Source organism: Neopelma chrysocephalum, unplaced genomic scaffold (genome assembly GCF_003984885.1).
Source record: "Neopelma chrysocephalum unplaced genomic scaffold, ASM398488v2 Primary Assembly neopelma1_71, whole genome shotgun sequence".
NCBI classification, from domain to species: domain Eukaryota; kingdom Metazoa; phylum Chordata; class Aves; order Passeriformes; family Pipridae; genus Neopelma; species Neopelma chrysocephalum.
The window spans coordinates 4,415,772-4,440,269 of NW_020897731.1; the positions used below are offsets into that span (position 1 = coordinate 4,415,772).

Sequence of the window (24,498 nt, forward strand, 5' to 3'; positions counted from 1 at the left end):
CCCCCGCTGCCTCCGCCGGCGGGGCCCCCCGGCGGGGCGCGGGGGCCGGCGGGCGCCCCCGGCGCGGCGCAGGTGGCAGCGGGCAGCCTACTGGCTCTGCTTATCCTCTGGACGCTCTTTGGGAATGTGCTCGTGTGCGCGGCCATCGTCCGCTACCGGCACCTGCGGAGCAAGGTCACCAACATCTTCATCGTTTCTCTGGCTGTCTCGGACCTACTGGTGGCCCTGCTGGTCATGCCCTGGAAGGCGGTGGCTGAGGTGGCTGGGTACTGGCCCTTCGGGGCTTTCTGCAACGTGTGGGTGGCCTTTGATATCATGTGCTCCACAGCCTCCATCCTCAACCTGTGTGTGATTAGTGTGGACAGGTACTGGGCTATTTCCAGCCCTTTCCGCTACGAGAGGAAGATGACCCAGCGGTTGGCTCTGGTGATGATCAGTGTGGCATGGGCACTGTCTGTGCTCATTTCCTTCATCCCTGTCCAGCTCAACTGGCACAAAAGTGAGGATGTTGTTGCTGCTGGTGATACTGGAGATGGATTTGGTAATGCCTGGGCAGCAGCAGGTGCTGTCACTACCTGGGCAGAAGATATGAGCACCACATGGGTGGCGTTAGCAGCAATGAGACCCTCTGATGCGACCTCTGGCAGCAATGATACCCTCACTGGACCATCAGAGAGCTGTGACTCCAGCCTCAACAGGACTTATGCTATTTCCTCCTCCTTGATCAGTTTTTATATCCCGGTGGCTATCATGATAGTTACCTACACTCGAATCTACCGCATTGCCCAGGTGCAGATTCGTCGTATCTCTTCCTTGGAGAGGGCAGCTGAGCATGCACAGAGCTGCCGGAGCAGCCACATTGACTGCCACCATCACACAAGCCTCAAGTCCTCCATCAGGAAAGAAACCAAGGTGTTGAAGACACTCTCTGTCATCATGGGCGTCTTTGTCTGCTGCTGGTTGCCGTTCTTCATCTTGAACTGCATGGTGCCCTTCTGCGAGAGACCACCCAGTGACCCCCATGCTGGCCTTCCCTGTGTCAGTGAGACCACCTTTAATATCTTTGTCTGGTTTGGTTGGGCCAACTCCTCTCTCAACCCCATCATCTATGCCTTCAATGCTGACTTCAGGAAGGTTTTCTCCAACCTCTTGGGATGCGGTCAGTTTTGCTCTAGTACTCCAGTGGAGACTGTTAATATAAGCAATGAGCTTATCTCTTACAACCAGGACACCCTTTTCCATAAGGAGATAGTGACTGCTTATGTTAACATGATCCCAAATGTGGTTGACTGTGAGGAAAATCGTGAGGACCCTTTTGATAGGATGTCCCAGATCTCCCCTGACCATGAGGTTGCCACTGACTCTGTTTGTGACCTGGACTGTGAGGGGGAGATTTCGCTAGGCAAAATAACACCTTTCACTTCAAATGGTTTACATTAAATTGTATCCTGCTCTGATCAGTTCTTCTTGGATTGTAAAAGAAAATATTAGCACTGAGTGGAAAAACCTGCTGTAGTTTGGTCAGTCACTTCATGCTAAACTCACTTCTTTGTGTAGAACTTTGCGGGATGTGGACACTGTCATACAGGGGACTGGCAGCACAAACTTAAATCAGCACTTCCCCAGGCTGAGAGGACCAGGCAGTCATGTTGATTAGCTGTGGTGAGGTATTGTGGTATAATTACAGTCAGTTCATGTTTATAACGTGTTTGCAAGTGAAAGGTGCCATTGTCACTGCTAAGTATTATGACTTCTAAAATCAGGGATGGATGTGGCTGGCATAGACATTACATAGAAAAAAATCCGGCTTGTTTGTTTGTTCAGATCTCATGTTTCTTTTTCTCTATTTTTGTTTGGTTTTTTGTTTTGATTTTTGTTTAAAGATAGAAATAGTGAGGTGGTGATTTGGATGATTATTTAAATGTATGTTTCTGCCAAAACAGATTATGTGAAACCCTTGTTCTCCTAGGCGGCGTTGTTGCCTACGATATCCTCTGTTCCCACGTGAATAAATAAAATTTATATTGATCAAGGGTTTATTATCTTTCATTTGTCACCCTGAAAGGTTTACAACAAGTATTCAAACTAACAACATTTCTATTTGAATGATTAGAATGACTAACAGCTAAACCCTATTATTTTAAAAGCAAAATAGTCAGTATAGAAAATACAGTTTTTGAACAAAAGCAAGGTTCAGAGAACACTTGAATTAAATGAACTCGTTTATATGGCCCTTACAGATAGATTTATGCCTCTTTTTCTTTAGTATTATAAATGATGTTATCCCTCTCTGCAGCTAAGAATATCAAGTACACATGTAGATAAGCTATTAAAACTTTCCACTTTATTCTGTACTTGAACTTACTTTTTTAAATGATATTGATGAAAAGAGTTTGGTGATAGAGTTAGGAGCTGGATGTGTCTAAAAACAATAATTATGTTTGACAACAATATCAATAATCAGCATTTCCCAATGTAGACACTAGAGAACTCATTCACTCTGAGAGAAGAAAAAAATGCTGTTGATGTATTTTTTAGTTACTTACTTATTAACCAGAATTTAAATAAGCTGTAAGTGCTTTGACTATACAAAACATTTTAAAGCAGTCTTTAAAATTTGTAAAAGAGTGTTTTGAGCCCTGTTGCTATTGAATCATTTACACTGAGTGGTATATTAGAAACAGTTGTAAGCTTTCAGCTCAGAAATCAAAACTGATTTTATTTCCAAAACAAATGATCAAAGGTAGTAAAAGCAATACCAATATTTGTTTCAAGTTTTGACTCACAAAATGAACAACACTTGGATTAATTTACCCTTTAAAAATACCCGTGCCAAGAGCTGAGCAGGTGTAGGTGTGGATTAAACTGTAGGTGTGGATTAAACAGCCCTCCCTCCTAATGGCCCTGACCTGGGGCCTCCCAGTCCTGCCCAACTGTGAGCTGAAGGCCCCTGTATGGTGTAGTGTATGGAGGAAAAGTGGGATCTGCAGTAGGCAGCATGGTTCAGGGGAATCATTTAACCAGATGCTGGAATTTGTGAACATTATGGGCTTAATATTGAGCCTCTTTGGAAATCAAACCCTTAATACCAGTTTGGAGGTTGTCTTCCCCTTGGGATATGGGGTGTAAGGAGCACAGGAGGCATGTGATTTAAATTCCTTTTTGGTTGCCTCTGCTGCAATCTGGGTTCATCTGCAAGCAATGTTTTATGTGTGTAGTCTTTGATATTAATTAGTTATATCGTCTTGGATTATCTTTTCAATTGCTTGTCACTGAAGATTGACATCTACCTGAGCGTTTTCTTTGCTCTTGATATGAAATCTCAGTGTAATATCCCTTTACAGCTGTCCTTAGGAAAGGGTGTTGTGGCTGTGGCTTAGGGAAACTTGGAAAACAAATCTTATGCCCATAATGAGGTTCAGCCTACTAATGGCTTGACATCAAGGGTGTGTATGTTACCACTCCTCTGCTAAAGCAATCATATGTTGTCAGGAGTTAGCCGTAGTTCTAGCCCTGCTGTTTAGATAAACTTGCCCAGAATAATACCATTTTCCCAAATGAAAATGAAGGAAACTGCTTCTGGTGGTGCAGTCATGAATTATCCCAACCACAATTTAGATTTTTTTTGAATTTTCTAGTTACTACTCAAATTTTGAGGCTAGTACAGCATGTTAAACTGTCTAGTTTTGTGCAAAAAGCTTATGACATCCAGATGCAAGAGGTGCAGGCACCTGGTGCTGATTCCAGCTCCCAGGGCAATGCCTGTATTTTATCCAGTTTAGTCCACAGTAAGCCAGAAACAGCCCAGGGAAATGGAGTAGGGAAATCATGATATCTCTTCCTGAGCACCTGTGTGCCAGCAGGCTTGCAGCCTGATGCTGGGTGTTACCCCCTGCTCCAGCAACAGTACAGAGCAGCGGAACAATTTGGGTAGTAGCAGCAAAGAGAGCGTCCCCCCACCTCCCCCTGTAGCCTTTCTGCTTCACAATAATCCCTGTGTGGGTGGTGTGACAGTTCCCTTGGATCCATTTCACTGCAGGTATGGCAGAGGCAGGTACACAAGAAGATGCTGGTGCGTCACCTTGATCGGTGTTCCCAGGCTTTACCTGCCTGGGTTTCTGGAATAAGTGAATGGGCTAACTCTGGGATGCAAGAAGATATCTCCATTGGTGGGTTTATATAACAGCTTTGCACAGAATGTTCGGAAAAATCTTTATCTTAGATTTGAAGGAAGGCATTTTTTGCCTGCCCCTAGATTTTGTGAGCATGATTAGGGCAATACAGAAAGCTGGTCAAGTTGCCACTTTCTGTTAGTAATTTGCCTTTCATTACTTCATCTGGTAAATGATTTCTGAGGGTGGCTCTATGATGTAATCTCTCTTGGAATATGCATCTATCAGGGGACCTCATCCTTTGCAGCCTGGGAGCATCAGAAAGGGAGCATTTCTGCTTCAAAAGACAGACAGAAGGTACTTTTTTTTGCTGGAAGCAGAGCTTGACCTTACAGATCTGAAAGAAAACCTTTTTCTTAACTCATAGGGAAAATTTGTTGCTTTTTAATGTGTCATAAGTATTACCAAACCTAGAGTATTCAGAATTAACAAAATAAACTTTTAAAAGAAATGTGTATCTTGCCTTGAACTATAAAAAGGGGCAGCCCTTTTAATGAAAACATTCCCAAAAGGATTGTTCTAACTTGTTTCTCTCAGATGAAACTGCTGCCCTACTTTTTTAATGGTTTCCCTCTTAAGGACTAATGCATCTGCCTAACCATAGAGCAGAGTTCATTGGCAGTGCAAGTAGGTTTTTATAATCCCCATATCCTTGTGGTGTGTCTCTGGAACTCATCTGTGCCAATGGTTCTGTGACTCTCATCCACATCTTCTGTGAAAGTCACCTTGCTCCTGTCATGCATTTTACTCCTCAATTAAGCATGATCACTTACTGCTATTTCTAGCTCAGTTGTTGTTTTTGTTATTCTTTTTTTTGTTCATTTGTTTTGTATTTTAATGCTTTGACTTAATCTAGTCCTGAGTGATGGCTGACCTTCAAGGTCGCAGATTGTTTTCAGTTTCTGTTTTGAGTTATTGTTAGAAATCAATATGTTTCACTTTTAAATTACCTCTTAGCCAGCTGAATCTTGCGTTATGGCTTGTTTACTCTGTTAGTCCTGGATAGCACCATACCAAAGGAGTGGCAGCGTATCTGTAGTCTGTATCTCTGTATGTAATTACAGAGGGGTCATTTTAGTGAAAGAGCAGAACATGTGAAGCTATCTCGGTTAAAGAATCTGGGACATGGAGGACATAAAAGTACAGTGTTTTGTGTAAGATGCTGCGAACACCATGAAGACTCTCTTACTATTCAAACCCCGAAAGAGCTTTTAACAACTCTGGCTTTATCAATGGGTGTTGGGTTGTATAGTGGTTTGTATTTTTGCTCCCAAGCTAAAGAAATGTAGACGTCTTTCTGAGAGGTGAACACAAATAAAACACTCTCCAAAGGAAGAAAAATTACTGCAGTATTTTTTGGTAAGTCTGGTACTTTATCCTTTTGCTTTCATTGTGTTTTTTACTTTTGCCAGACACAAAATGATGTGTGTCTCAGGGAGGCTCCCTGCTGAGAACTCTCGTATTTTTGTAACATATAACAAAAAAGGCTTCAAAATTAGGAAGGCTTCTTGTAGAAATAACACTAAGCACAATCTTACACCATTTAGGAGTCAATCATGTATAAACTCAGCATTCAAGACTGACAGGACTGGAGGCAGTGTTCAGAACATGCATCAGAGTGGAGGTTTGAGAGGTCAAAAGTCCCTCAGCTGTTTGTATGTGCCAAAATTACCGCTCTTTATAAGGAGGGCATTTTTGTCACTGTCACACAGAACACAGGGTACACACCTATGTCAGTGTTAATAATTATGCAGAGATTTTTCTTTCCTCTGTAGCCATCTTCGCTACTGTTTAATTGAATTCATGAGATCTTTAAATATATTCAGTGCCTATTTAAATCAGCAGAAGACTGCAGTGATGAATGTGTGCTTGGGTCACAGAGCAATGAAATTATTTCTTCTGGCTTCTTATGAATATTACTACCAGAATTCTCTGCTAGCAGATGCTGACATGTTAAAGTTGGCACACTCAACAAAATATTTCACCGTCTGAAATGCAGAAATAATTTTTTTATTCGGATTTACTTATTTGTTTTCAAACTTTGGAGGACTTTTCAAACTTTCCAAGAGCTTCACAAAGTCCACACTTCGTGTGGAGCATCTCTACTTTCATATCTTAGATCAGCAACACTTGTTGCATTTTTAGTGTTCTGTTATTTCTATAGGGCACTATGCATTTATTAACAGGATTTTGCCCCTCTAAGTTTACTTATAGTCTAAAAGCAATGATATGCACAAAACCAACCATAAATGAGGACATTTCTGTTATTAATGGCGCATCAAAGATGTACCTCTTTCTTCAGCCTCTTGTTTATTGTAGCACTGGTAAGATTGCAGTGAGCAGTAATGTCATAAGGGGTGTAAAGAGTGGAAACACAAACAATATTATCATCTGAAGCAGATAATGGATTGTTTTTGTCAGAAAGGCTGCTGTCTCTCCCAGAGTAGTTTAGTTTAATAGAAAATATACGAGATGATTGTATCTTTTTCTATGTCTAAATCCATTCTTAGTTGTGACTGGAGATAATGTTCAATAATATTTGTAGTGGATAGATCGCTAATTAAGGAGAGTATTTTTGTTGGCTTCATCATTTATATCACAGCCATCACAGTCACATTTTTGAGGTTTTCAAAATACAATAAAGTAATCATAGAAAACTAATTAAAGATTCCAGTCCATGAAAAAAATTTCTTCCTGTGAATTATTCCCTGCAGTTAACAGCAAATACTTGTTTGTATCATGTACTGCACCCTCATTGCTACCTGAAGAGTGCCCTTAAACTGCTACTATTAATCTGCTGATTCACATTAAGAGGGAGGTCTGAAAAATAAGGAAAGAAACGTCAATAACATGTACAGATGGCTGCGGTTTGCATAAAATTGGTCTAGTGTCAGCTAGCCGGTGCAGGGGACTGCAGGGCAGTGAGCCATTCCTGGTGCACAAGAACCTCACTCTCCACCACAAATGCCTGCTCTCTGGATCTGGGCTCCGTGGTAGACCCCTTGCTCCCAAGGTGGATGCTCAAAATCTGCATGTATTACATAGGAAATCTGAACTTTTAAAACTACTCATGCTTTTTATTTACTACACACTTTTCTCTTGTGAGGTTACGCTCTGGAAAAAGTGGTTGCAAATGAGCTCGATTTGGCGCAGCCTCTCCAGTGTAGCTGGTGCCTGGCTGTGGCTTGAACGGATGTGGCTACGACAGCTGCTCGGGGTTTTGATGTCTAAGCTGCACGTAGGCCATAGTTTAGGGGCCTAACATTGAGCTGAAGAAATTCTAAATTCTTATAGTTCTTTCCAGAGCCCCTGAGGAGCCTGGTGATTGCATAGCAGAGGTGACCCTTGACCACAGCCTGAGCTTTGTTGCTTCTGAAGAATTGGAGAAGTCTAGTCTGCAGCCTACCTGCTGCAGTTTTGAAAATGTCCCATGAGTAAAATATTAACCAGGAAGTTCAGCATGCCCTCTTTTACCCTCTGACCTAAATTTCCAATCTGAAATGTTTTCAGTAAGATTAAAAACCTAAATTTCTAGCCTTTGGCCTTGACCTTTTGCTGTCTCTGTTAGCTTCATATAATAAGTCTCCTTCGGTCAACAGAAGCTCCTGGCATGGAGTTAGCTGCTTGAGCACCTCGTTGTCACCAAATCTGGAACTACCTCAAGCTACACTTAAATTACATTATGTGTCCACCCACAGGGAATCTTTTAGATCTTCTTTTGCTGTTGATGTTGTGTTTTTTTCCCAAGCAACAACATTTCCCTTCTCAACACAAGATTATTCACCAAAAACATAATTTAGAGGACAAGTATAAATAGACTTTTTTAAAAGCTCTTGGGGATTTTGCTTGAGAATACAAAGTGAGAATGGGTTGGTATTAGATACAGAGATAACAGATTTTTTTCTACAAGAGGTTTAATTTTTAATTTTTAGGCTTTTTTAGAAATAAAGGCTGAACATTTTCATTTTTGAGGAGTATATACGTTTGATATTTATATACTTGCATGTATAGGTTCTTTTATATAAACAAAAAAAACTTAATCCTATTTGTAGGGTAATTCTCTCTATAAATGCAAAATGTGCAAGTTCATCCAGAATGAAGCAAGTCGCATTTAAAAATTTTATTACTATCTCTCATCGCAACAATAAAATACAAGTACGCAGTCTTTCCACACATTCAAAGGGCATTTTGGCTGTTTAAAGTTGAGAATCTTTGAAAATCCAAACTTGAATTATACAGTGAGAGGGAATGTACAAATTTCTCCCAACTATTTTACATTCAAAGCAGTTTTATAATGATTTGTTAATTGATCTATATAAGCATTTTGAGACAGATAGCAGGAAGAGCCGATGATTTAGAGGTACCTCTTGGATGTCTCTTAGCGATGGATATTAGACAACACTTTTGTCTTTCCAATTCAGTGAAACTAAGATGCAAAATTCTTTACATAGTGCAAAGTGTTTCTGCTTCATCAGAAGATAAAATGTTTGACATAACCTTTCAAAACATCCAATTTAGGTAATGCAGTGTCTGAATGTTAAATGGCTTCTTAGGTAAAAGTATTCTCTGTATTAAACAATTACTTTGATAATTCAAATAATGCCCTTCTCTTAAAAACAGTATTTGCAGAAGGTCAGGGTTTCGTACATCAAATGGTATATAAAAGTGCAAATACCAGGACTGGCTTGGCAGCACTGCACAAAGCAAGCAGGATTGAACATCCCGGCAATAGCGGAGCCCTGTCTGAGCACAGGAAAGAAAATAGCTGGGTCGAAGGCAGGAAGAGAATTTTAAGGAGGAATTAGAGAAACCAGCTGTGGGTCCAGCAATCCAGAAATATGTTCTCATGTTAACACAAAGACCTGCACCAGGTACAGCTCAATACCTCATACTTGCCCTCCCCATGGATCCATGCACACCCTAGACTTGGCCCAATTGTGCCCCGGGTTTGAGAAGGAGAGACAGTGCCCCTGCTCACATTGCTGCTCAGCAGCTCTCCTTGTAGGTTGCAGAAGCTTAATCTGTTTTCAGCAGGATCCCTAACCAGTAGACTTTGATACACATTGCAAATACTCTCCTTAGTCAGTGTTTCTGAGCCAAGCTAAATGGCAGGTTCTAAGTGTGCTTACTAAATCAAGCAAGTGGGAGCAATGCAGGAACATGTAGTCTATGGGTGCAAGCCCTCCACAGTTGGTTGGAATATGCTTCAGCCAAAATGAAGACCAGTGGAGTGTATGTGATGGCACAGATTTAGGCATATGGAGATAATATTGCCTTAAAAATCAGCTAGGCATGGAAGTGAGATTTTTTCAAGACTGTTGTCTTAAACTTAGGCACCTAAATTCCATGTAAATGAAAATGCAAGTATTTTAATATGTTCTAGATTACAGATTTATTTATCCAAGTATACCTGCACATGTTGCAAATGAATCTGGATCCCATCTGGACAGGCTTTTAAATGCAGCATAAAAGTTTGTAAACTGGATAACTTGGCAAGCCCATATTAAGCGGGATCACCCCTTCTCACTTGTAGCATTACCTGGTTCAGTGTCTGCTTTGTGTTCTCTCGCTGCGAGCTGAAACAAACCACTGCCTCCCAGACACTCCATTCCTGTACAGGGGATATTAAAACACCCTGGAGCAGGATTTTGCAGCACTGGGACAAGTAGATGTAAAAAGAGGACCATCTTATGTGATATGCTCCTCAGCTTGTGCTGGCCAAAGAATGGCTTGTGTTACATCTGTGCCTTTTTGCATAGCATTCAGGCAGCCTTGGGGAAGCTAAAAGATGCCCTGAACTTCACTTTGTTTCTGGGCTGAGAGCTTTATTTTGTGACTCAGAGAGGCACAGCTGAATTGCAGTTGTTTTTTTAAAAGATGGTATGCTTCAGTGCCTTGTGTATAAAAGCAAATGTGATGAATACAGTGAGGCAGCAATACAAACTTTATAACTTTAATCCAATAGGACAGATCATTCAGTGGTGAAGCTGATTTAAAAGGGATGACTTTGCCATACTAAAATTGTCTTCTTTGTTGCCTCCCCTTCCTCCCCTCCCTCCTCTCCTCTTCCTTCGCCTCCCCTCCCCTCTCACTGTCGTAAGTCTTGGAGGTCTCATTTGTTGCTTGTGTCAGGTTATGAAGTTCCTGCTGCTCTCATCCATTTAGTTAATTCTCTGACTCTGTTGGAGGTGGTGGGATCTGCTCTCTGGTCTGGTTCTGGTATAAATAATGTGCTTGGAAATTTTAGGCCAGAAATGGTTCTCACCTGTTAAATGGCCCAGTCTAGATCAAAAGTCCTTGATATAATTAGTTGGTATTCCCATCCCATAGCTTCCACTTGTTTTTGAGTTTCCAAAACTGAGAGCTAAAAGGAATTGAAATGCTTTTATACTCTCTTGACTGATGTGCTCTGCAGCCCATGTTTTGCCACACCACTGGCTTAATTTGCTTGCCACTGGTAAACCTCTGAATTTGATTAGAATTAAATAAAACTGATTAGAAGGAAAGATGAGCTGTCCAGGCTGACAAACCTACGCTTAGAAAGTTAAATTAAAAAAAAACCCCAAAACCACAAAAACCAACCACACAAAAAGCTTTCTGTGGTTAGCAAGCAGTAATTGGATTTCTTTCTGCCTACATTTCAGCCTTGCCTGCTTCCTCCCACTCCCACCTCAGCCAATATTTCATACAGCAACACAAAATACCTAGAAGGTGGATTATACAAAGTGTCTCTGTATTTGGTCTCTGGTTGGAATCCAGACCTGCTTAGTGATTACAGGATCAATGAAGTCCATTGAGCAACCTACGCAAGGTAAATCATTGTAGTCCCACAGCACAAATTTCTTCCTATAGGAAGAAGGGGACGAAAAGCACCAAAAAGGGACTTAAATTCATCTTGTCAAACTTTTAATAAGCCCTAGTAAGGGTATGGCAAAGTGTTAGTTTTCACTTCTTTCACAGTTAAGAAAGTGTATGTCCTATTTACCAGTCCGGTATCGAAGGTATTTGAAAATAAGCCAGTAACTCCTTCCTGAAGTGGGGAGGGAGGTTGCTGAGGTCTTCAGGAAGATCTTGCACTGAAATCCCAGAAAAAAAAGGAACTGTAATACCTGGTAAGATGTGTGCATGGTTTGTCTAACCCTTTTAAATATTGTAGCTAAAAATGAAGGCATTGCGTTTTCTGTAGCTGTTCCTTGTTAAATTTTTCTTAAAATACTGGTATCTGAGGCACGATGTTTTATACTCCATCCCTGATTTTTGTTGTCATTGAGTATTATAAATCCCCAAAAAGCTATGATATCTTATATTTAACTGATACAATAAACAGTCAGGCTTTTGGGAACAAAAGCCTTTCTTCAGGTCAGAAGTATTTTTCCTCTATATCTGGTGAAGCAAAGTGTGTGTGCTTGGAAGTCTCTTTGGTTGTCATAGAGGATAATAAAAGATATTACCACCTGCAACAAATAGTGCTGCGCTTGTAGCCTTGGTAAGTAGTGATTCCTTTAAAATGCAACTGATTTTAGATATTGCTGAAGATTGTGTTAGTATCCAACTTAGTCTTAGAAGTTCACTACAGTTTCACTTTCAAAACTGAAGATGCTCAACTGTTTCAAAAATTGGCTCCTGTGGTCAGCATTTGATTTGCTGCATCTCTGTTTCATCTAATGCCTCCTTATTTCTTGTGTCACGTGGCAAAGAGAAGGAAACCTCCCAGTCTAGTGTATTTTTGAGCTTATATGCTTTTAAGGTAAAAGGTTCCACACTTTTCAGTTACACTTTACGGTGGAGTTGTTTATGACCCTTATAGTTCCTGTGCAGAACCTGTGCCCTAGTACAGTTCTGCCTCTGTAGTATGTAAAGTATCTTGTGACCACTGCAGGCCTGATTCAGGGATTTATTATGGCACTTTTACACCATCTTAATGTCATCATCATGGCTAGGCTTCGTGAACGAAGACTTGGGACCATCTTAATGTATTGTCTCAGTAAAAGCACAGTGTGATTCAAAAGAAGAGTTTGAGTCACTGATGCAACTCAAAAAGGCATTTGAAAGAGAATCGCCGACTTCCTCCATCTTTTCTCCATCTTACAGAAAAGTTTTGAGAGTAACTATATTGCCCTGTGCAGATCTGGGAAAATATGGAAGTTATTTTTTTAAATTATACATCTAAGGGTTGGAAGGCTGTATAAAAGGAAATGACAGTTTTTACTGAACATCCCCATACATCATTAAGTATTTGAGTCAGTGCTGTGCAGATAACATGGCATTAAAAAAGTCTTCTTCAGCCAGTGCTCTTTCCTTGCCTGGAGGATTATAGCCGCTTTCATATGGAGAGTTTAGTAGGAAAAACTGGAAGTATTAGACTGAGGAAGCAAATCAAATGCTTTTAAGTGACAGAACGTGGTGTAGACAGTGTTGTATGAAGCCCCCACCCTGCATTTGTGGGTGTGTGAGTGGTAGTAATGGCAGGAGCCATATGTGTACGACAGAAGAGAAGGAGTGGGGCTGAATGCAAAGGCCAACTGTTGTTTTCCTTCCCACAATTAAAATGTGGAATCCTATATATATATTTCAACGTTAAAATTTGGAGGTAACTACAACAACGAAAGAGTAACTGCAGCATCCTGCACGGGTAGGAGTAACTGACTAGTTTTGTAACTGAGTGGGTTTTTCATTTCCATATCCTTCTTTGGACAAATTTGGTTCTGAAGCTGATGATGTATAACGAAAGTGAACTTGTCATGCATCCACAGATTCTGAGATGCAGCTGGCACTTGAGATCTGATAAGTGTAGAAGTTCTCTTTCCCATTCCCAATCCAAAACATGATAACTCGAACTCCAAAAGACATTGGAATGTGTGGATTCAAGTCAAAATATTTCTCTCAGATGCATTTAAAATAATTTGTATTTTTCCAATTGATTGCCAAATTGTTAGGAAATTATATCAGCAGTATTTTATTTCTGCTAGCTCTTTTCCTCCCCCACAAAAAAAGTAAGTTAAAGACAAGTCTGCTAGGTGCAATTTAAGGGAAGTATCATTACATTCTCTGTAGAAAGCAAACAAACTCACATCCATATTAGAACTGCAACTTGTGCTACATAAACAATTTTGACATCAAAATTTGTATTGTGTTCATAATATTTTCAGTGGCTAGCTCACCCAATTACATTAAATCTGCCTCTGAAGATGCAGAGACAATTTTGATAAATATAACAAAAATATGATCAGCTTCTGGCTATGAATTCTGTATTGTTAGTGTAGTTATTTACCACCAGAGCTGCTCAACTCCTCTGAAAATCAGATTTTCTGTACTGGTTCTGCCTGGAGTAGGGTTAATTTTCTTCACAGAAGCTCATATGGCCCTGCAGTTTAGGTTTGTGACCAGAACAATGCTTATAGCACACTTCTGTTTTAATGATAGCACACATGATAATGTTTTTAGTGTTTTAATGTTGTGCAAAGAGAGTTTGTATAGCATCACGACCTTCTCTCCTTCTTACTCTGCCCCCCACCTGAATAGACTTATGACTGGGAGGGGATGACCTGAGCTAACAAAAGAGCTATTCCATGCCCTATGACGTTGTGCTCAGCAGTAAAACAGAGAAGAGTGAGGTTAGGTAGGTTAGTCATCTTTTGGTCAGGAACTGGCTGAACATTGGTCTGCACAAGGGAGGTGGTGAATGATTGCCTTTGCATCACTTGCTTTGCTTTTTCTTCCTTCCATCCTTCACTTATTAAACAATATTTATCTTGACCCACAGGCTTTCTCACTGCTACTCTTCTTTTTCTCTTTTCCCCTCCCACTGGGGGACGATTGTGTTTCTTTTCTAGTCTGTTATAGCTCAAGGAAGTGAGCTGAAAGAAAATCCAGTAGGCCTGGATTGGAACTGCAATTGCAGCTGGGTGGGATGGTCCCAAGCCCAGGGAGCTGTGTGATGGGGCTTACAGAATCCCCCACCGTGATCCTCAGTCACAGGTAGCTGTAATTAGGATGGGCAGGGCACAGGGTCTTTTACTGTGAGCTTCTAGGACCTGTTCCCTGCCGGTTCTTTGTGGGCAATGGTGGCCTCTGTCACTTTCCTGCTTGTACCACAGCGTATCCACCGCTAGCCTGGTTCTGGGCTGCCAGAACTGGAAAGTTGCCTTAAAAAGACAAAAAAAAAATGAGAAAGGAAAGAGCTGATTGCTGTCTGGTACCTTCGGTAGGTGGAAACAGCAAGATGAAGGTAGATTGATTTGAAAAATTTGGTGTTTACATGGATGATCTGATGAAATTCAAGTTTTTCAATATGCCCTAAATTTATAGGTCATTTTTACGCCTTTAATGATGCAGACATTTGTCTGAGTATTACCTTCAATCATGCATTTAGAGATACTTAATGCCAGTGGAATCATTATGTTCCAAAAACAAATCTCTATTTCTTCCAGCGATTTGACTCACCACTCTATTAAGATACATTTGTTCATATTTAGAAGCTGTTTTTCAGATATCCATTTTCAATGCAAGTCAAAAATTCTTTTCACAATTTTCTTTCCAATTCAGATAAAAATGGCACAGGTGGGTAAAAGCAGACACATTTCCAGGTAATGTTTGTCTTTCTGCTTTTACTAATCCCCTGATGATATCTTTGTTTTTCCCCTGCCTGTTGGTCACTCTATAGCCATCACTGTGGGTGAGTTTACAGAACAGTAGAGGAGGTAAAGCACATGTGTGCCATACTGGGGCAGAGGTGATCTGGTGTGAACAGGGTCAGACATCTTCTGCAATCATGCAGTTTCATAGTGTAGTGCAAATCCTGCACTGGTTCTTAAAACAACGCTGAGAATCAGCAGCCAGGGTAGAAAAACTCATCAATTTTTCATTTGTGTCTACTCTTTTAGGTTTCTACAGAAACAAAAAGGTCATATTCCAACACAGGAGCTTCTGAAAAATGGAAGTGATTGCAGGATGCCACCCTAAAGTTGAAGTTTGGGAATACTCCCAAGCATTGGTAATTTTACATGAGTGCCATCCCACCCACCTTGGTCCTGTGGCTGAAGGCAGGGCTGCTGTTTGGGACAACAAAGGATGGTGGCATGGGAGATCAGTGTGATTCTTTTTCCCTAAAGTATCTTTGGTATAAGTTAGGGTTATGCCCCTGGACAGTGAGGGCTGTGAAGCAGCATTGGTGGAAGGAGGGAGGAGTGGGAAGGAGCAGAGCGTGGCCCTCAGCCAAAGGACTCGCCGTTGGATTTGCATTGCAAGAGGCCTCTTCACTTGAAAGGAAGAGTATGGAGGAAAAAAGGGGGATATTGAACAGGATGTTTATGCACTAGAGGTAAGAAACTAATCAAGTGAGTGATTGGAAATTATTATAATTTTCTTTGGAAGAGAATAAAAGTAAATGCTCCATCTGTGCAATTAGCAAGGAAACATGTTAACAGTTATCACAGCTATGTGGGAAAGAGAGGTGAAATTGAAAGGTACAGAGACTAGTGATAAAATTCAATATTTTTTTCCCCCTCTCAGCTCCCCCTAGACTAGAAGGGGATTTATCTGTCTCATGATTGTCAGGTTTGAGTCATGATCTGAACTGCAGAGCTGGCAACACAGCAATTCCTAGTTAGGGCTAGAAAGACACATTTTTTTTCCTTTAATTTGAAGAGCTTAAGATCACAAAGATACCTGGGGCATGTCCCTATAAGCCTAAGCAATGTTGCAGAAAGGCTTGGCAGCCTTGTCTAAATTTGTTCTGGGAAGTTGGAATTTGAACATCCCATCCCACACAAAAGTAAAGCAATAAATTCATGTCTGTTTCTTGCTGTGCTTTAACCACCAGGCTGCTGTATGCCAGATGAGTGATAGAGAAGGGAATGAGCTCAGAGGATCTCTTTGGAATGTTGTCAGCAGATCTCAGTCTCTGGACCTCGAGGCTTGAAAGCTCATCACGCATCTTACAGTCCTGAGTTGAGGTCCAAGCTCCAATCCAAGAACATGTATTTGACACCGGCTCTGGACAGCTTTCTTCCATGGGCTGGGGGCTTTTTCAGCATCCCTTTTGGGAGTCCTCCCACAGTATGGAAGTCAGACAGTTGTTTGTTCCATTGTATTTCAGCCTGGGGACCAGGTTTTGTCCCCTTATCTTTGGGCACTGAGGTCCTTCAGTGGCCTTAGACCATAGTAGGTGTGGCTTTCCTGCCTGGATGCTCACTTCTGGCTGGCCTGGATATTTTATACTCAGATAGTGACCATTAGGAAAATATGATGCATTTTTTTTCAGCTGTGTTTGGGATTTTTGATCTTGAGAATGAAGAAAATCAGGGCTGAAAGGTGTGGGATTGCTGCTGAGATGCAGCCCTTCATTGCTTGGAAAGCACAGAGGATGAAAGAAGCCTCCTACCTTTGTGCTCCCGAGTGCCCTTGGTCAAATATCCCATGATCTCTTGCAGGCCAGGACAGGCACTTGCTAGTGTCACAGAGTCATAGAATGGCTTGGGTTGAAAAAGACCCTAAAGATCATCTAGTTCCAACCCCCTGCCATGAGCAGGGACACCTTCCACTAGACTAGGTTGCTCAGGGCCCCATCCAACCTGGCCTTGAACTTTTCCAGGTATGGGGCATCCACAGCTTCTGTTCCACAGGCACTGTTCCAGTGCCTCACCACCCTAATTAAATATTAGGAGGAATTCTTCCTAATATCTAATCTAAACCTACTATCTTTCAGTTTAAAGCTATTAAACTGTCCCTGCAGTAAAGACTGCTCTACCAAGGATGGAGAACACATAGGTTCATGTGTTACCTTACCAGCTCCATAACAGGCAACTGGGAGAAAAGATACACCTCATAAATAAGTCTCCGTCCCCCACCCTGTTTTACAAAATACCACTTGGCTGCATACAAGTGCATGAATTTCCAGCTCAGGACTGTGGAGAAGCTAAAAGGAGAGCTCACTAGGTTCCTGTTTGTGCATGTTTTACTGGCCTTTCCTGTATCACAGGGTTTTATGGTATCTGGGAAAGAAATACTTCTGTATATCTAGTTGTGATCATGTCATTCATTCATTTGCTCTGGAGCTGTTCTCATTCATGCAAAACTTTCATTAACTTTAATGAATCTCTCTGCAAATTCTTTGGCCTTGGTCTCTTATTCACTGCTATGTCTGCAGCAGGAAGGGATGTCCCTTGGCTTGACTTTGCTAGCTTGGACAGCTGTCCTTAACCTGCAGTGAGCCCTCATGAGGTGGTTCCTCTAACTTAGGATAAAATAAAAATATGCTAGTTCAGAATGCCTCCATCTCATCAGCATGAAGCATCAACTGCTGCAACAGCAGTGCATTACTAATGAACTTTGAGGAAGACATGCTTTTTAAGCTAATCACTTTAAAAGACACAATGGTTCTTTGAAAGCTGATGACATTTTGAAATGTTGGTATTGATCCTGTTAGAAGATAGATTATTAAGTGAAGACAAAAATTCCCAGACAGCCAGTAAACTATATATATTACGTAGTTCAAGCTACAGCTTTTTACCTTCATACTGATAGCTTCTTTGAGGATATTGCAGATAACTCCCTAAATTCTTCCGCATCATGCTCTTTTGGGCTTCTTGTGGTGCAGAAAGTGCATACCTAATGTATGCAGCCAAACTGAATGCTGCTGTGTTGCATTTCTGTTTTAAAGCTGTGTGTTGTTTCTGCCCAAAATGTGGATGATTTTTTTACTACACCTGAGCAGTAATGTAATGCCCCCCAACGCTAAAAACTGCCTGACCTTTCTAGAAAAGTTGATTTTTCTTTACCAGGGTCTTTAAATCAAAGCAGGAAATATTCTTGGAAATGTGATGAGTCCACATAATGGCTTTCAGAAATATAAGAATGTAATAATTTGATTAAGGGCTTGGGAGTATACCGCATCTTACAAGCTGCAGAAAACTTCACTGTCACCAGACAGTACCTTTAGCTGGTGATAGATTACTCAGAAATCTGTTTCCTCAGAATACCTTCTTCAGGAATTTAACTGGTTACTCTACATTGCTCTCAGCAAGACGGGTGCCCATCTGAGAGATGAATAATTTCATTTTACTTTCAGGCTTTTGATTTACACCTTATTGGACATATTCTGGAGAATGGCAACAGCTTTATTCCTAGGGAGCAGATTGAATTGTGTACCATCCCTCTATTATTCCTCTTAGGAACAAAATGTTCATCAGGCTTTTTAGATTTATGTCAGAATGATTCCTCTCCTTTTCTTCTGTGAAGTCAAATGCCCTGTCAGTTCTCTGTTTTGCTCTCCATTGCATATCTCGCTGGCCTGACCTGTGCTTTGCTGCTCCAGAGCTAAGCAGATCTGCAGTTCAGAGTCTGGTGAAGAACTCTTTCCACTCATGCTTGTCAAATTGAAAGTCATTTTTGGAATGATGAACTTGGGAACTTTGGCATTTTCTTTTTTGTTTTTTGCTAGTTCAAAGTGAGTCATCTCCTGCTGTTTGGCAATCACAAAGAATTAAGGCAGACGTTGTCTTTTAGGGAGCTTTAGTACAGTATAAAAAGCGTGGTTAACAGAGGGGTGGCTCTCCTCAGCCTAGAACTGCAGTACTGTGCTTGGACAACTGGATTTGTCCTGTGGCTGGTCACTGGGGCATTGGCTGTTAGTTTGGAAGGTACACAGAAGTGCCTAAGAAAAGCAATTTTATTGTCGGTGGGCTTTGTGTCCTACAGGAATCTGTAACCAGTGGAAACTTTTTAGGGACCAGTAAATAGGAAAACATTGACAGCATGAATGTGGAAATTTTTTCTGTTTTCCTACTCCATATTAAAAAAAAAAATCCACAAAAAAACCCAGAAAGTTTTGCATAACATTTTGCTGAAAGTTATGATGATGCTACACAGGTATTGTCTCCACAAAATAGGGAAATTGGGCCTATTACCTAGATGCATCAACTCATTTCAGTGCTCTACTAGAAGAAATCACAGAGAAATGAGAAACTGATTATCAGAAATGGTCCTTGCCTTGTCCCAACTCCCAGACTCTGCCTGGGAAGTTTTTGAGAGGCTGCCAGTCAGCATGGGCCAAAACTGAGCCAGGGACCTCTTCAGTGATTCAGTGCTAGACAACTGTAAGGTTAGAATGCCCAGGCACGTGCCCTTTCGATTTACAAGCTCAGACTCAACCATAGAGATCATAAGGAATATTATTATTTTTTGGACCACCTGGTCTCACTGAGATGGGTGCCATTCCTCTGTCCACCTCTGTTGCCACCTCTGGTGCTCCGACCCATGTGGGATTTGCAGGAGGTTGCTTGTGGAGGCCATGAAGCCAGGAGAATTCCCTGCCATGCACCAGGACCAGAGGCATCAGTGACAGTAAATATAACCTGCTACTCTGCTGGAGTGAAAAGTGAGATATACAGTAATGGAGACATTTATCTTCTTTGTTGACACAACAGGCTCATCTCCTCTCTGGAGTGATCTGAAAAGCAGTTTCCAAAACAAATGCTTTTGTTTATTATTTTAGTAATGGACTTGGGCCACACTGCAGCATTTACCACCTTTAACAGAGTTTTTGTTTTGAAGCATGTAGGGAATGTATTAACATTGAATTTAATCCTAAAGGACAGGAAAATGATTCCAGAAATTACTTGTGTCACATTGTGTAGTAACAAGGTGTGCTTTGGGAGTTAAATTCAAGCCTTTGTAGGCAATAAATTGTGGACCTTAGTGCACATTGATTACATGCTGTAAAATGCTGTATGAACTGATAGAAATATATGTTTTTTTCTGGCAGCTGTAATGTTACAATTAATCAGTTCCAGATCCCTGGCTGTTACATCTAAAGGAGCTTGGAAATGCTGGGATGTCAGTTTATATTCCAGGTGGTTCAGAGGCTGCGTGTACATTAATCCAATGGATACCCTAATTTTTAAAAGGGCTCTAGCTCTGAAATACTTGAATGTTGGTTTCCCAGGAACAATGGACCATCATACAGGACCAGAGTCCCAGAGTTTGTTGTGGTGCTGTGTGGACGTAAATCTGGGTCAGGATTTAGGCTGATTTACTCCCAGGAATACCTTAGAATAGATTGAAGATACAGTGATATGACAAGGAGAATGGTTTTGAGCATAGAGGGCAGGTTTACATTAGATGTTAGGAAGAAATTCATTACTGTGAGGGTGGTGAGACATTGGAACAGGTTGCCCAGAGAAGCTGTGGATGCTTCAACCCTGGAAAAGTTCAAGGTCAGGTTGGATGGGACTTTGAGCAACCTGGTCTAGTGGAAGGTGTCCATGCCCATGTGTGAGTCCAGCAACTCTGGTATCTCTGACAAGATAGGCAATGTCAAGATAGACAAGGTAAGAATAATTTAGATAATTCATAGGTTCATGTCTCTTCCTGTCTATCATATCTTTCTATTTAAAATTAATTTGTGTAACCTGTAAAAGATGAACGTGATGATTAGATTACTGAGCAGTTGGGCAGGAATTTGACTGAGGCAGATTTGATATCTGCAGTAAACTTGTTACAAAAAGCTGGCACTTGAGTTTACTTCCTTAAAGAGCAACTCAAATCATAACATTTAAAATTTATTTTGAATAATTTGAAAGCAATGTATTTCAAAATCATTCTGCTTGCAGACCTTTTCCCAGTGCTCAGGTGCTGACTGAGTAGCCCTTTTTAAAGATGCTCATGACCCAACTTGCCATACTCATTTCATGTCAAAGTCTAGCCATCTCTGTTATTGGTCATATGCATTTCAAGGTCTCTTGAAAAGCCTGTCCTTTATCACTAGTATTTTAAAAAAAGAAAAATCCAACAAATTAAAGGTTGCCAATCAGTAATGTCGTTCTGTGAGCAGTGGATAAAGTGGGCACAAGAACTGTGTGTTCAACAGTTGGGTTTGGGCTCTGGGTGGAAAGGAGCAATTTTAAAACTAGCCCTTATTTTTCTTATGCTGGTAGAAGAATGCCTTTAGACTTTATGAGCAATAAAACTCATGGCACTACCCTGATTTTAGTGGTACATTTCATTCTTCTGTTTATACAGTTCAAGTTCTGTTATTTTTTTTTCTGAAGTTCTTCAGTCATTCAAATGTCTTAGCAGCTGGCAAAACGACACTGTTGAGTGCAGATAACTCCAAGTATTCACCAGTAATTCACCACATTCATAAACATGAGGACTTTTTAGACTGCCCTCTCATAGACAAAGAAGAATCCTATGGACAAGATGATTTTACTGGCTGGTATGTTGGTACATAGCAGAGCTGCTGCAATAGGAGGTTGCTATACCTATGATAGTTGACACATACCCACATCCCCAAGATATTCAGTGTTACACTGGTATTTCCAGGATCCTTTGGTTCTCATGTGCAGGATAGTCTAGTTCCTCATCTGGGCTATGGATGCTGCCAGCATGGCCAGGTGCCTCAGCATTTGGCACTTCCTTCCCTCAGGCTGTAAGTATTTATTCAAGCCTGTTTCAGAAGTTCTTCTGAATCCCTAAACTGCAGCTGTTTCTTTTGTGGTGAGGGTCAGGAGCTCCACCGACCACAGCAATATTGTAAACACCTCTAAATGGCAAAGAACGTGGGCATAAATCAGGTATTCCAGGAAGAGTATTGTGTTTGACAGGCAAGAGGTGGTGGCAGCTACCCAGGGCTCCTGCAGTTGCTGTGGAAGAGTTTGGTGTGTGATATGGTTGGCCGTAGGATGAGCTAGGTAGGATAATCTCATAGGAGATGCTGCCTGGCTGGCTTGGTCACACATGTGGGAGCTCCTGACCCATCACAGCCTTGCTGCCTCTGAGGTGAAATAGCCCAGGGATGAGAGCTGTGTTTTAACTGCCCGAGATGAGACATGGGCCATGAAGTGTGGATTTGCCACTGTTGCACTGCAAAATGCCTTTTATAGCAGTAATAGTGGAAAGAAATGACAGTATGGAGAGAGAAGGTCCTCTCCAGCCCCAGGGTCACTGGCAACAGAAGGGGTTCTGGCTCTGACAATTACATGCTCTTGCAATTGAGCATGTAATTATATACCTGTATCAGCAGTTTCCAAAGCCTGAGGGGAGATTATGGTGAGATTTACATTGCAAAAAGTAAGATAGAGGTCTCCTCTCTCCCTGCTTGTTTGTCCTAGTGAGGTACTGTGCTCCCAGTTAAGAGTGGGACCAGAACTATGCAGAGTCCTTTCTGCTTCAAGCCACTGTTGCCAGAGAGCAGATTGTGTTGCATTTGGTTTTATTCTGCTGCAGAGAAGCACTCTGATTTACTTTGGCTGTGATAGGCATGACCAGCTTACCTGCCTCCTCTCAGCCTCATCTGACAGTCTTTCTAAGGGGTAGAGTCATCAGGTCTCCCTGTGCCTCCAAATGTCCTCTCTGACAGAACAAAAAGACCTTGAGAAGATGACGAGAGTAGCTCCTCGGGAGCCCCGCAGCTCTACTCTCAGAAGACGAGCAGGATCTGCAGATGGGTCCCTGAGTTTTCCAAACCTCTCTGCAGTCATGTTTCACCCTTTGCCATCGCAGCAGGTCTCATGCCAGGGCAACTGCATTGTTTGTGTGGTGTTGCCAGCAGCACCGTGAGATGCTGGGAGAGGTCATGGGCCATAGCTCACCCCAATACAGACATTACAGCTATGACTGAGCTGATGTTAGCACACTGTCGGAAGGTGATCTTTAAAACGTTCTTTACGGGGTGTCTCTCTCCCAGGAGAGAGCTATTTAAGGTAAAGCACTATGTAACTACTGGAAGTAGACAGTCAGCTATTCAAAGTTGATTATGTCTGCTGATGAAATGACTAATATTCATCAACTGTGCAGTGTATGTTTATTGTGGAGCAGATGTTGGGATTTGGTATATATACTGAAGAGACTCCATTTTCTGTTTATTTTCAACATGAGTGTGTATTATCGTGACTCATTTGGGAAGATTAAACTTGTACCTACCAAGTTCCTAGTGCACAGCAAGGTGCCTAGAAAGTTCTAGATGGTTTATGGTAGAGCTCGTTCCTTCATTTAACCACATTGCCTTAATGAGGAGCACATTTACACCACCCGCTGGTTCTATCCAGAGGACACAAACTGAAATCTCTCACTCCACAATATCAACACAAATCACTGCTTCCACTAAAGCTGAGCCAAGAGAATAAAATTATTCAGCAGCAATTTTTTTTTTGACACATGGCTTTAAAACACAGTGTAACTGAGTGTTGTGGCATTTCTATATTGTGATGCTCAGCTGTAATTACCAGAGACTTTCCAGATCAATGTGTTTAGCATTTTGAATTTGAGATGCTAATTAAAATGCCTTTCCTATTCCTATTGATTTCCTTTTTTTGACTTTTTCCATCATATTCGGAGGGAGCACAGTTAAACCCTGGCTCTGTGGATAATGCATAGATGAGAGCAGCTAGCCACATTTTGCAGCACTATCAGCTAAAAGTGATACACTCAGTATGGCTATGGCTTTTTCTCTGCTGCACTGTAAAACAATTTCAGGGTAAAATAAGTTCTGAGCATGTCAAAAAACTATAATCAATACTGCATGCTTCTGCTGGAGACAGAAATATATTATCAGGATTATCAGGAGAGAGGTTTTTCTGGGTGAAGTCACTCAAAAATTCAACAATTATCTCTTGTATTCTGTCAGTTAAAAAAATTTGCACTGAAAGGCTTTGATTATGGTGTAGAAAAAGAGAAAAGGATAAAAGATGAAAGGAGCTGAAGCACAGATTATTCCGCATGGAATTAGAAACACCTGTGCCTGATCTGTGTCTTTGAGAGTTGCCTGTTCACAGCTCACTCCCAGTCAGGGTCAGGGGGATTCAGGGCACTTCAAAAAGTAAGAGAAATTGTCATTACATTCCTGCTCACTGTGTGGTTTCTGGCTGTTCATAGTCTTGTACAGTTGGCTTCATCCTGCCTTGTATCACATTGCCAATGATTGAAGTCCAGAAGTTTGAACCTGTGAGCACTAGGAGACTATTGTTGCATATGGCCGTGGGAGAACTATGGAAGTATTCTAGTGCCTTGTTAGAAAGGGATTAATTGCATCGAAATCACTTTCTACAATATATTTTTTGGCACAACCAGAGAAAAGCCTTCCCCAGCTCCCACAGACATCTCTGCCACTGTCATGCTGACTTTGGCGGTATTAAAAAAAAAAGAAAAAAGAAAAAATTGCAATTGAGCCCCACTAGTTCTTATTGAATCCAGCAAGAGCACAGTTTATGTCTTCCTTTTCTGCAGCAACCTCTTTTATATATATATATGTATATATATAAATATAAATATATATATTTCTCCATGTGGTGGATTTCTTTATGCTGAGCCCTGGTTCTTTGATTCTTTC

General features: G+C 41.2%; 1 protein-coding gene across 1 annotated transcript; it reads left to right on the top strand.

Annotated features, from left to right (window-relative positions):
* Nucleotides 1-2,038, top strand: DRD5 (dopamine receptor D5; the record flags this gene model as incomplete). Its single annotated transcript, XM_027686315.1, has 1 exon — nucleotides 1-2,038. A coding segment is annotated over one exon (1,440 nt), but the record flags the coding sequence as incomplete, so codon positions are not given.
* Nucleotides 2,039-24,498: the final 22,460 nt, after the last annotated feature.